We start from the raw sequence: 13207 nt of genomic DNA, 5'->3' as shown, positions 1-13207 counted from the left end.
GTGTCAGACTCAGGTGTGTTAGACTCAGGTGTGTTAGACTCAGGTGTGTCAGACTCAGGTGTGTTAGACTCAGGTGTGTCAGACTCAGGTGTGTTAGACTCAGGTGTGTCAGACTCAGGTGTGTTAGACTCAGGTGTGGTAGACTCAGGTGTGTCAGACTCAGGTGTGTTAGACTCAGGTGTGTCAGACTCAGGTGTGTTAGACTCAGGTGTGTTAGACTCAGGTGTGTGTTAGACTCAGGTGTGTTAGACTCAGGTGTGTCAGACTCAGGTGTGTCAGACTCAGGTGTGTCAGACTCAGGTGTGTCAGACTCAGGTGTGTTAGACTCAGGTGTGTCAGACTCAGGTGTGTCAGACTCAGGTGTGTCAGACTCAGGTGTGTTAGACTCAGGTGTGTTAGACTCAGGTGTGTTAGGGTAGGGATGAACCTAAAACATGCAGGACAGTGGCTCTCCAGGACCGGAATTACCCGCCCCTGTTCTCATCAGATAAATTAGTTGTATGGTAAGAACGTCCTCTTCCCTTGTCTTAGCGGACGGTTTCAGTTGAACTCCAGCCTTCCTCAGAGGGAATGTGAGACAGCAGGCAGGCAAACACGCAGCTGAACACGAAAACAAAACAAATCAGCCATCGCAGAAGAAACAACCACATCATGGACTGAGACAGGGGGAAAACCATCACATCAGAAACAAACAGATGCAGAAGATGGAGGAAGGAGGCCGTAGAAATAAGGAGGCGTGAACGGGGACGAGGGTGGACCATTCTCTGTCTGCGGCACCACGGCGAGGAACGGACACAACCGGGCCGGTCAGCTGTTTTCATAAAACACGTCAAACCCGGAAGAAGACAGCAGCTCTGAGGAAGGCTGGAGTACAAACTGTCAGCTAACAAAGGGGAAGAGGACGTTCTTACCATACAACTAACTTGTCTGACTAGAAGAAACTCTTGATTTCAAAGTACGGGGCTTGAAGGTCAGGGAGTCATCGAGCAAGACACCGAGGTATTTGGACGCCAAACCACCTCTGGGACATTTCCCCCAAGAGTGGACACTGAGGGGACACTTTGTATAAACGCACTTCCAGAGTGCGTTGAACACAGCTGAAGTGGTCGAGGCGATGGCTGTTTGAAAGGATATCTATGAAGGACATACAGGCGTCCTGAGCCAGCTCCTCGTGGTTGACCACCTTCTTCAGCAGCGGCTGCTTCAGCGGCTCTCTGGTGCAGCTCCACATCTTGTCCTTCCCTCGGTTCTTGGTGACCATCACTCTGCTCAGCGTGTGTTTGGGAGGAGGCCTGGAAGCAGCAGGTTTATGTTTGTGACACGACTGCAACCATTCAGGAGTCTTTAATCTGTGTGTGTGTGTGTGTGTGTGTATGTGTGTACCTGAAGTAGTCGTAGGAGAACTCCTCCAGTGTGTAGGGTTTAACCCGGCCGTCGCTCTCCGGCAGGACGAGCTGCGAAACACGTACCGACTCCTGCCGCTGGTCCGGTGTCATGGTTACCAGCGCCTGATTGTTGGGATCAAACCCGGTGACATTAATGTGACAGGTTTTTATTTAAAGTGACTTTTCTGCAAACGAGAAGGAAGATGTCGTCAGATTAAGAGTCATCGTGTTGTCCTTACCACTATTTCCTGCTGCGGTCGGGTCACGGTGGGCAGGACGTAGACGCAGTCAGCAGGGAAATCTCCTCTCTGATTGGTTCGCTCGTTGACGCCGTGCGCCCATCCAGAGTTGAGCACCTGCTCGCCGGTGTCCTGGTCCAACAGGATTAGGTCTCCCTTCAGGAAGCTCAGGAACGTGGACTCCTCCCCAGCTGTGGAGACACAAAACACACACATTGTTTACACTTGTGTGTGTGAACGAAAGTGCACGACATTACTGTCATGAGTCTCCATATCCCTGATTTCCTGCACAATTTCACTCTTGATTTTAAAGTCAATCCCAGCTGACATCGGGCGTGAGGCGGGGTCCACCCTGGACAGGACGCCAGTCTATCACAGGACACATAGAGACAAACAGAGACAGACAACCATTCACACCTACGGGTGATTTAGAGTCATCAATGAACCGAACACCTGCACGTCTTTGGACTGTGGGAGGAAACCGGAGAACCCGGAGAAAACCCACGCACACACGGGGAGAACATGCAAACTCCACACAGAAGGGCCCCAGCCGGGATTCAAACCAGGAACCCTCTCACTGTGAGGCCACAGTGCTAACCACCACACAAATATTAAAATATTTGAGATGTTACAAGATCGCCATAATCTTCATAGAATTACATTTTGAAAATGAACAAACTAAAATCAAATACATCACCAACACATCAAAGAGCCGCGGGTTGCCGGCGCGGGTTGCCGACGCCTGTTCCAGGCGCTTAAACGTGTTTTTGCATTTTCAGATTAACGGGGGAACTGACTTTAAATGTTTGACCCTTTTCATCCCCGTTCAGGACTCACTGGGGTTGGGGTTATCCTGCAGCGCCACCACGAACTTGGACCTCTTCCTCAGCCCTTCCAGGAAGGTCACCACCAGGTCGCGGATGTCCTCGGCGTTGTTGGAGGTGAAGGTGTACTCCTCTCCTTTGATAGTCGCCAAAGTGAAACTCTGACTCTGCAGCTTTCCTCCCCTGAAAGAAGAAACAAGTCCTCCAAATTCAGGGTGCGTAAACCTTTTCCCAGATCAAATCCAAGCACTTTGGAGCTTTTCCAGCACCTTCGCTGTGGTAATCACATTTAAAGAGATGGTTTTATGCTACAAACAACTGAAATTGTGTTTTTTAATCACAGAAGGTGAAGAAATTCAATTAAATTATAATTCTGTAGCTGTTGGGAAACTTTTAAAACCTTGAAAAAACATTAAAATGCATTTTCAGGGATTTCAAGCACCTGTACGAACCCCGCAAATCAAACCTTTTCCTTCCAAACATAAGTTTCCTGTTGTGTCACAGGCGTCAGATCAAAGAAAACTCGGTTATGGTCAAGAGAAGCTCCCGGTTTGGGTTAAAGGTCAAGTCCCGGTTAAAAGATACGAACATTTGTGGCTTCACGACAGTTCAGATTCAGCGTTTTCTGTTTTGGTTCAAAGAGGAAAAAAGTAAAATTAAAGCAAAATAATAAAAACATGTAGGACTGAAAACAGGCAGCTGTTGGTTCCTCCTCTGCGTGGCACCGGCTCCAGCACGGCAGAGGTTTCTGTTCCACTCCTGTTTCTGTGTTTTAAACATGATTAAAGTTGCTTTAATGTATTTATTGGTTTTAAATACATATAAAGAACATATTACCATACACGCACACACATTAACATTTACATTACACCCTTCCCCACCTTAAAGATTAACGAAAAAAAGGAAAATTAAGTTAAAAAAACAAACAAAACAACAACGTTACATAAGCAGTTCTTACATATATGCGCATATATATATTATATGTATGTAAAAGTGTCCGTTAGTTCTCCAAATTCCTTTAATTTTCCTCAGTATTGTTGTTTTTAGTTTGATAAAATGTTCCTGAAAACACAAATATGTATGAAAAGACTTCAGACATTCCTGTTCTTCCTATGAAATAACACAATAAAAGTCCCGTTGTCTTGTTATTTAAAGGCTTTTAATCTCATCTCATCTCCAGCCTCTTATCCGGGGTCGGGTCGTGGGGGCATCAGCTTTAGCAGGGGACCCCAAACTTCCCTTTCCCGGGCCACATTAACCAGCTCTAACTGGGGGATCCTGAGGCGTTCCCAGGCCAGCGTGGAGATCTAATCTCTCCACCTGGTCCTGGGTCTTCCCCGAGGCCTCCTCCCAGCTGGACGTGCCTGGAACACCTCCCTAGGGAGGCGCCCAGGGTTCATCCTTACCAGATGATCCTGAACCACCTCAACTGGCTCCTTTCAACGCAAAGGAGCAGCGGCTCTACTCCGAGTTCCTCACGGATGCTGAACTTCTCCCCCTCTCTCTAAGGGAGACTCCAGACCCCCTCCTGAGGAAACACATTTCAGACGCTTGGACCTGGTTCTTTGGGTCCTGACCCAGCTTTCATGACCACAGGTGAGGGTAGGAACCAGGACTGAGCGGTAGATCCAGAGCTTTGCCTTCCTCAGCTCTCTTTTGGTCACAACGGTGCGTGAAGCAGCTAAATCAGGACGTGTTGGGTTTAAAGACGAGTTTTAACTTCAGAGGGAAAGAAGAAGCGTAAAGTGAGAGGAGGGAGGGGTGAAGGGTTCAGGGACTACAGCTCCCAGCATGCCTCACCTGCTGCTGGACACCGCAGTGATTTCTGGGAAGGAGAGCTCGAGGAGGACCTGCTCCTGCTCGTCCACGAAGTAAACCCCGGTCCAGTTGACGGCGACGATGAGGTCGTTTTTAGGCAGACTGGGACCTGAGAGGCAGAGACAGGGAGGCGGTTGTTACACGCGTTGGTGAATCCTCTGATCACGTGTTCGTTCAGCTGTGATGTCGTCGGATTCTCACCCGAGAACTTGAAGGCTTCGTAGAAACGGGAGAAGAGCAGAGGCCACTTGTGGCGAGCGAAGTCCACCACTTCCTCCTTCACCTTCTGAGGGTCGAACCTCTTCTGGGTGTAGATGCCCTGAGCCGCACGACACACACACACACACACACACGCACACACACACACACACACACACACACACACACACACACACACACACACACACACACACATACGTGTCTTTATATAGTTGTGAGGACCCTGCTCCTGGATTACTTTGTGAGTGCCACCACTTCCACTATAGCTAGAATGGTGCAAAAAATATATCTAACACTAGGTGGGAGTGGGGAACCAGAATGTGACTTTAAATTTCAGAAAACACAAAGTAAAAAAAATATTTTACTTCTAGAGTTGTGAGGACCAAAGCCTGTTGCCGGGCAGATTTGCGTGTGTTTTTTGTTGTTATTTTAAGTGATCCTCACAGCTTCAAGTTTTCTCACCAAGCCAAAAGCATCAGCATTAAACAGATTTGTTTATCATGGTTTAAATTTACCAACAAGAATGTTCCAAGTTCTGTACATCAAACAATGCTAATAAAGCTATGTAACACACCTGAAGGTGACACCAATTGTGTTGTTCAGTCCAAAGCTTATGCTCACGATATAGCTTGACAATTTATTTTCACTTACCAGTCCGCCATCTAGAACTCCTATTCAGCTGGCCTGCTCTGCCTGCCTTCCCTCCCATCAAAAGGTGCCTTCATCTGCTCTTGTTAACCATCTGTTACAAACTGTCTGGCCTTCCTGGGTGAGGGATCCCTCCTCGGTTTCTCACCCTGAGCTTTCACCAATTATTTCCCTGTTAAAAGGGTTTCAATTAGTTTTTCCTTAGTGGATGTCAGGGTCTCAGGGCAGAGGATGTTGTTATGAAAGCCCTTTGAGACAAACTGTTTTTTAAAAATGGGCTATACAAATAAAACTACCTTGACTAGCCTTACGGAAAACATATTTTTCTGTGTACTGAATGAACCCAAGCTGCCATTTATTAATCTAGAGAAATGTCTCAAAGACATTAGGAAACTCATAAGGCTCAACTTCAACACAGTACTTTATTTAATGAAAGTACTTAGACTGCACACAAACTTGAACATTAAAACTTTCTGCAGTCAAAAAACAAACAGCTGCAGTGTATATATACACTTGTTTAGAACTTCCTCTTTTGGGAGGTGATTATGTTGTAAGCCTGGTTTTTTACGTCTTTCCATGAACGACTTCTAAGTGCCCGTTCAGCACCCAATGCTTTCATGCACTCTAATTTCCCAGGAACTCTTTGGAGGGTGATGAACTTTCCCAGCTGCCTCCATACAGCTTCTTTTTCCTCTCTACTCCAAGGCTTGCGTCGGAAGCCTTTTGGGAGATCTATAACAGAAATCAAACATGGCATTATTTATCAGACCTGCAAACTCTTGAGTAGTCAAATAAGTAGCAACATACAATCCTTAAACCCTCTTCATTCACTTCTACCCTGACTGAGATTAAAGAAAAGGTGACAGTAGCCAAAAGCCGACCAGCTTGCAGGTGTGATTTATGAATTCAATGGGTCATAATGTACAGGTCATTTATTTGTACTTAAACATTTTGGAAGACCCATGGAAACTATGCGTTTATACATTTCAGTCAGACAACTCTGAAATCTATGGAGCGGTGAGTAACGTTATTTATCATCCACCATGTTACCATGTGTATATTTGCATAGTCTTATCTGTCATAAACAAGACATTAGGGGTGCATTACGTCTGTGTGGCGGTGCCGCAGAGACAAGAGCTTGGACAATGGGTCTGAGTCTCTGATCCTACAAGGTTGGTTTTCAGCCCAGAGATGCTAGGTGGAAGGCAAATAGTCTCTATTCTACCTGGAACAAGTTACAATTCATTTATTTTCACAATTACTCTGAAGCTTTTTATTTACAGTAAAAAGCTACAAATCCTGCATGGTTCCTCTTTAAGTTACTCACTTCTTGAGTTGTCATTTTTGTTTATCCTCATACTTTTAATTTATCAAGTTATTTTGTGGACTACAATTTCTACTTGAGTTCTTTCACTAAGTAACAGTATTTTTTACCAATCTCCCCTTTTTAAGTTAGTTGAGTACCTGACTCCTCTGTCCTTTTGAAAGGCCTTTGTGGTTCTCCTGCAAAAAAAAAACACGATGCCTTATCATTTACAAATCTTCATATTGACAGCAACTGTAACACACCTCCAATAAACTTCAGTTATGTGAGGGGTAGACAATAAATTTCCACGGTTCTCAATAGTAGGAAGAAAAAAAACATGCACTTCTTAGTTCAGTATGTTACTTTATTTAATAAATAAATAACTGCTTCAAATCAAACCTGTATTTAAAATTTAAAATGGTAAACATGCCTCAACACAAATGGAAAGTAATGTAGTCATTACTTTTATCTTTCAGTAGTTCAATTACATAATTGTTCTCCTCATTCATTCACTTTTAGGCTGTTTCCACAGACTAGCGCAAAACTGACTCCGATGATTTTTTCAGCTCTATTTTATGTTTCCACACATTTGTTTTTTCTCTGTTCCAAACCATGGATGTATTATGGTCTAAACACGCGTTCACATAAACGGACTGCAAGCTTGACTCTGGCTGCACCGAGACCCATCGCGTGCTCTGGTCGTGTGTAACGTCCGCATTGGTCCCGTCAAGACTCGAAAAGATGCACTGAGGACAAAGTTTCACGGTACAGAAAAAAAGGATCTTTCGGTTCTTGTGACAACTTAAGCAGCAGTGAGCGTTCAGCACGTGTTGCCCGGAAGCAAGCGAGTTGTGCACACTGCAGTTGTTTGCAGGTGGTTAGCTGATATCCCAGGGCATAGTGCTCACTGCGCACAAAAAGTAAATGTCCGTCTTTGATTGGGATCATGCAACGCTATGTGTATGCAGTAATTACCTTGACGATTTCACAGAAATCATATCAAACCACGGTGAATTTATGTGAGATTAGATTCATTGCTTTTTTTACACATCTTTTTTCAGGGCATTATTTTTTACTGGTCCGGTTGGAGCGTTCTGGTGGCCCTTACAGATTTAAAAGTACAGTACATCCGGGCCACTAGGCCATTTATATTGTCTACCCCTGCATGTTCTTACCATCTTGTCCGTCCTCTTTTTTGCACGTGCCTTGGTTTGGGAATGGACGGGCTTCTGGTTTCTTCTAAAGAGAAGGCGAAAACAAAGAAAAGTCCACATGAACATTACTTACAACACATTGTATTTACAGACAAAACATTAAGAGCTCTAAAGTCATGTTCATACCGTCGGAATCTGAATCTTGAGCAGTCTGAAAACACACTGTCCTTTCTTTTTTGGAGGACCCTTCAAGAGAAGAACAGAGAGAGAGAAAATATCACTTGAGTGGGAAACCTGTGAAATCTCCAATTTACAATGCTGCCCTTTCATCCCTTCAGGAGATTCAACAATCTAACCTCAAAGAACAACTGTTCACACATGGCCTCCTGTGACTCCAACCACTGTTGTTAAGACTCAACAGAGCACTAACAAAGTCCAGACCTACTTCCCACCAACGACTGCCACTCTAACGACGGTCGTTGGCTCTTGGAGCACAAAGGGTTTCAGTGACATCATCGACCTGTGAGAGGTTAAATACCTGGATCTGGGCAAATTAACTGATGAAGCCTCTTGGATGAGAGGTGAAACGTCTTCCTAGACAAATAACCAAGTCCAGTTGCCTTTGACTAAAATTCCTTTGGGGATCACTTCAGCGGACAATGTGGGTTTTTATGGTTATAAAACACACAATCTGCTACAGCTGTGCAGCCACATCTACTGTGCTCTTGCTCAGCAGATCGTGCTCAGATGGAGGTTAGATCTTCACGTTGAACTCTTTTATACAAAGTGCAGCCAAACACTAAATGAACAGGAACAGCAGAGCTCCTGCTCGGTCAGCTGCATGTGAGTTACAGGTGAGTCAACTAGAAAGGACAGTGCTGTCCTCTTTTCTTTCACACAGGTGACACATGCAGAGGTCTGACCTGTCTTCACAGGGACCGCCATGCTTAACTGGCACATAAAGGCTACTGTAAGCTCAGTCCTCCTGTGAATTTTTTTTTCTGCAAATTACGACTGAAGGCACTTGTAAGTATGCACATGTCAAGTTGCCCCAATGAAATGACCACATTAAGAGCTAATATATTTTTCTTTTTTAAAAAAAGAGACTCTACCTGGCGAAAAAAAAAAGACTTGAACATCCCTTGGATAAAGTTACTTTAGTAACGCTAGTATTGAGGATAAAGACCATGATTGGACAGTAGAAGGAGGAAATGGGTTTACCTTTCTGTCCTCTTTTCTGCACGTGCCTTGGTTTGGGAATGGACGGGCTTCTGGTTTCTTCTAAAGAGAAGGCGAAAACAAAGAAAAGTCCACGTAAACATTACTTACAACACATTGTATTTACAGACAACAAAACATTAAGAGATCTAAAGTCATGTTCATACCGTCGGAATCTGAATCTTGAGCAGTCTGAGAACCCACTGTCCTTTTTCTTTTGGAGGACCCTTCAAGAGAAGAACAGAGAGAGAATATATCACTTGAGAATGACACTAAGCGTATTACGTGGTTTATCTTAATTACTTGTATTGTATCAAAGACCATGGTTGGACAGCATGAGACAGTTATTACACAGGAGCATAAGAACCTAAAGATGAGGAAACAAAAATGGATTTGTTTACCTCTCTTTCCTCTTTTTGCCTTAAATGATGGCCTTGGACCTTGAGTCAAAATGTCTGGCTCTACAAAAAAAGAAAGTCATGTCATACAATTCTTTGTTGATTCCTGCAAATCAGAAAACCAGCTAATTTACCCCGCTCCTAAAGCCCTCCCTGCTCATGAACCAGCCTGCCAACTAGTACTCCCATTAAGATAATGTGCTCTCCCTGTACATGGCCCAGGAATAAATCAAGTGCTGAAAAGAAGAATAACCAATCAATTATTTGACAATGTATAAATTCATACCATCCATGTCCTCAGGTGGCTCTAAGGATTCCCCACTGGGAATTTCCACAATGCTTTCAGTGACTCCGGATCCTTGTATTGCTCTCCGTTTTGTAGACAAAGCCGCTGTTTTATTAGAAAAAAATATTTTGATTATTATTAAATCCACCAGACATTATTAAAAGGACCGGGAGTTCATGTCACGTAACGATAAATCATGATTCACTGTAACATGATTTTTACTCACTTTCTAAGTTTAAATCAATCTCATCAAGAGTTTTGCCTTTGTAGACATCAGCTCCAAGTTCTACTGCCATCAGGAGCTTGCTCATTTTAGCGAGCTGCAGCGTGTTCTCTGTCAGCCGATAATAATCGCGATGAACGCGAATATCGTGCCCCATGAATTTCGCCAGTTGATCCAACTCGTGGTCTTTCAGGTTCATTATCTGGCTGAGTGTGGCCACATGTTTCCTCAGCTGGGTCGAGGTGAGCGTTTCAGGCCTCTTTGCTCCACTTGCAGCTGCATACTTTCTCAAACAGTCTGAACCTCGAAGATGGGATTCAGAATTCTGTCTCGCAAAAACATACTTGTTGCTTTCCAGAATATCATTCTCTCCGCCCCTTTTTCCAATGAGGAAGTCAAGTGAGGATGTCATCTCTTTTGTGAGAAGCAGGGGCACCTTACGGCCTCTCTTCCCTCTGACTACTAAACGAGTGAACTCATGACTCAGATCTTGTTCTAGCTTTGAGAGGCACTTCATGATGTCTTCATTCGGTTCCTCTGTGGCTCTGTCTCTGACTGTCACCAGAGGCATTTTTGCTGCCTCACCTTGGCGTCTTCTGTTGAAGAGGATGATTTGGGCAAGAAGGCACTCGCTGAGTGTCTTGTAAGCTGTTGGGTTTGGTCCATTCAGGAGCTTGTCTTTTGCCTCCTCCTCTGTGGACTTCAACTTTTTATGAAGCTTCATGACATCCTCTGTGAGTGAAATCATTTCTCTCTTGTTCCATCTTTCTTCTTCTAGGTTTGTTCGTGCATGGCGTGACACATACAGGTCCCACACTGCAGCAACTAAGCCCAAAAAGTTCCTCACTCGGCTGGCAGCCGATTCATCTTCAGCCTTTACATGTTGTCCTATCACGATGTCACAAACTGCCTTCAGTGAGTGCCCCAATTTTAAAGCAAGAGATGGTGTGTTGTATCTATGCGCTGAGTTGGTGAAACCAGATGTTTTTTTGGCTGCTGCTACCGCTAAGGAAAACTTTGGTGGAACCAAAACATCTTGAAGGGATTTCACTTTTCTGTCCAGGGACTTGGCAACCAGTAGAAATCTACCCAAGTCCCTCATCTTTTGGCTCACATAGCGATCCCTTGTCCGAACATTTTCATGTTTTTCAAGCAGTCTATCACCAAATTCACAAATCAGAGGGTCATTTTTAACTTCACTTGAAATGACATCAATAACCATCCTGCTGAGAATTGCAGCGCATCTTTGTGACGTTTGTCCTCTATACGGGAGAAGGGATGGAGCAGCACTTTGGACTCGTCTTTTTTTCTTGGACTCAGCTGACAAAGTCATTGTTTTCCGACACACTTTTTCATGTCTCCATAGCTCAGTTTTTAAGAAGAAACCATAACACATGTTGCAAGGCAAGTACTTTTCTACATCTGTATGTTCGGATGGTTGTCTGTAGGTGACAATTTCACCCTTCCCCTCTTGTAACACAGTAATGTTATGATAGAAATCACCCCTTCGGCAAAGTTGTTCTAACATTTGAGTCCGTTTCTTGGACTTTGCTGGAAGACATATCACCTGTGCCACTTCTTTTTCACTGCTATGTTTCCGGATTAGATGTCTTGCAATCTTGGATTGAGGTTTTTTGCAAAACATACAATAATGTTTCTTATCCCATTTTCTTTTGTTCCCTTTCATGGTGGTTTTCACAGTGATGTCATGTGACCTACACTCATCTCCATCCTTGTCATCCTCAGTGTCAGCACTGTAATCATCAATATTGTCTCCGTCTCTCTCATCTCTCTGAATGGGTTCTTTATGTGGATTTAAGTCTTTGGTGGCAGAACCCGCACGTTTTCCAGTTTTCCTCGGTCTTGTAAGTGTAGATTTTGTTTTACCTTTGGGTTCCTCTGCCTCCGAAGATGAAGAAGGTGATGGCACGTTACTGCTCTCCAGATCATGACTGGACTCGGATGCATCAGTTCCACAGAAATCCTGAAAGAATTTAACAGATCAAAAAGTTAATTTTATCCTCAAAAAGTCATTCTAAGCGAAACACTAGAACAAATTTTCAAAACAGCACAAGTTGTCCTCCAAAAGCAACATTTAGTCATAAAAACACTGACAGCTGATGGAGTTGCTAACTGATCAATTTACATTTTTCATTTTCACACACTTTATTGTATACATTTTTAATATCCTGTCAGGTTATTGTTGACCTCTCTTCATTAACTGTTATTTCATTTAATATGAATTAATATTGTTTTGCTTTTTATCTGAAAAGAAAAATTCCTAACTTGACCCATCTCAGAGCAGTTTACTGTTTACGAAAGAAGGGAAGTGACAGAATTTCTGCAGTAATGGATGAAACATCAAAAGTCCAAATTCATTTTCACAGGAAAAGAAAATACTCAAATTTAGCGACAAAAGTACTCAGACAATAACTTTATGGTAGAGATGCACCGATCAAGTTTTTTGCGATCCAATCCGATACCTGTACTGAACGTATCGGCTGATGTCTAATGTCTGATACTGATCTGATACTACTACTATGAATCAAGTGTATACCTGTCCATTTAAGTGAAGGCATCAGGCTTCACATTAAGGTAACATTATTAAAGGTTACAAATTAACACGTATATCAATGTGCCTAATATTAATTACCAGTTAACAAAGTGAACATTAGCAGCAAAACTACATAAATAACACTTCCATGTAAACCAATATTTTAAGATATAATATAAAACCCCAACCACTTTTGCAAACATAGAATTGAAGTGACTAGATCGCTGTAACTGTACACTGTATTTGATATTAATAAAAAAGGAATGACTGGAAATTATTCAATATCAGAGCGGATATACGACCCAGGTATAGGATCGGTACATCTCTACTTTATGGCATGAACCTGTCAAATACAAAAAACAGGGGGGAAAAGTGTGGACAAAGCATCAAATATAGTTTTCATTTTATAGTTTATACAGGTCAAAAATAACACATACCCAGTCATCTTCTTCCTCCTCCTCTTGTTCTTCCTTTTTCTTCATCATCTGTGGCAAACAGTAGGATATTAAATATACCAGTAAACAAAGCTCAGACATAGAAAAACTCAAATTCAATGATGTTATCAAAGAGTTCAAATCAGAAAAAAATGCTTGACCACATGAGGTCAATTTTAACAACACCTTGAATCAAAAAGCTGTCCACTACAAATATTGTGTTTAATAAGCACATCAGTAAATCACGATTAGTATATTTGCAAACACATTCCTTTGATTAAAGCAATTAAATAAGGCAAAACACTGTATTCTATTAATCAATAACATAATCTATATGGATTATCCTACAGAGGCTAAACATAAAAACGAGGGACAGGTTACCCTCAATCATTTGTTTATAATGGTTAAGACTGCATAAGCATACAAGCAACACACACACACACATACATACTGTATATATACGACATTATCCACGCTCCATGTATTGATTTTTCACCTGCG

The 13207-nt window shown here is 42.9% G+C and overlaps 1 protein-coding gene across 3 annotated transcripts in view; it reads right to left on the bottom strand.

Annotated features, from left to right (window-relative positions):
* The window catches only part of myo7aa (myosin VIIAa), a gene marked incomplete at its 5' end in the record, with an annotated part of 95423 nt that overhangs the window by 6538 nt on the left and 75678 nt on the right, over nucleotides 1-13207 (bottom strand). For 2 of the 3 annotated variants that reach the window (XM_083913792.1, XM_083913791.1), the window contains 6 exons: nucleotides 1135-1292; nucleotides 1384-1508; nucleotides 1625-1815; nucleotides 2462-2631; nucleotides 4249-4375; nucleotides 4468-4585. In XM_083913792.1, the coding sequence (XP_083769918.1) occupies nucleotides 1135-1292; nucleotides 1384-1508; nucleotides 1625-1815; nucleotides 2462-2631; nucleotides 4249-4375; nucleotides 4468-4585 (889 nt within the window). The remainder of the gene's footprint in view (nucleotides 1-1134; nucleotides 1293-1383; nucleotides 1509-1624; nucleotides 1816-2461; nucleotides 2632-4248; nucleotides 4376-4467; nucleotides 4586-13207) is intronic. The other variant, XM_083913790.1, reaches the window with a different exon arrangement.

This window comes from Echiichthys vipera, assembly GCF_963691815.1.
Source record: "Echiichthys vipera genome assembly, chromosome: 5".
Taxonomy (NCBI): Eukaryota; Metazoa; Chordata; class Actinopteri; order Perciformes; family Trachinidae; genus Echiichthys; species Echiichthys vipera.
This window is presented reverse-complemented; position numbering and strand designations above follow the sequence as displayed.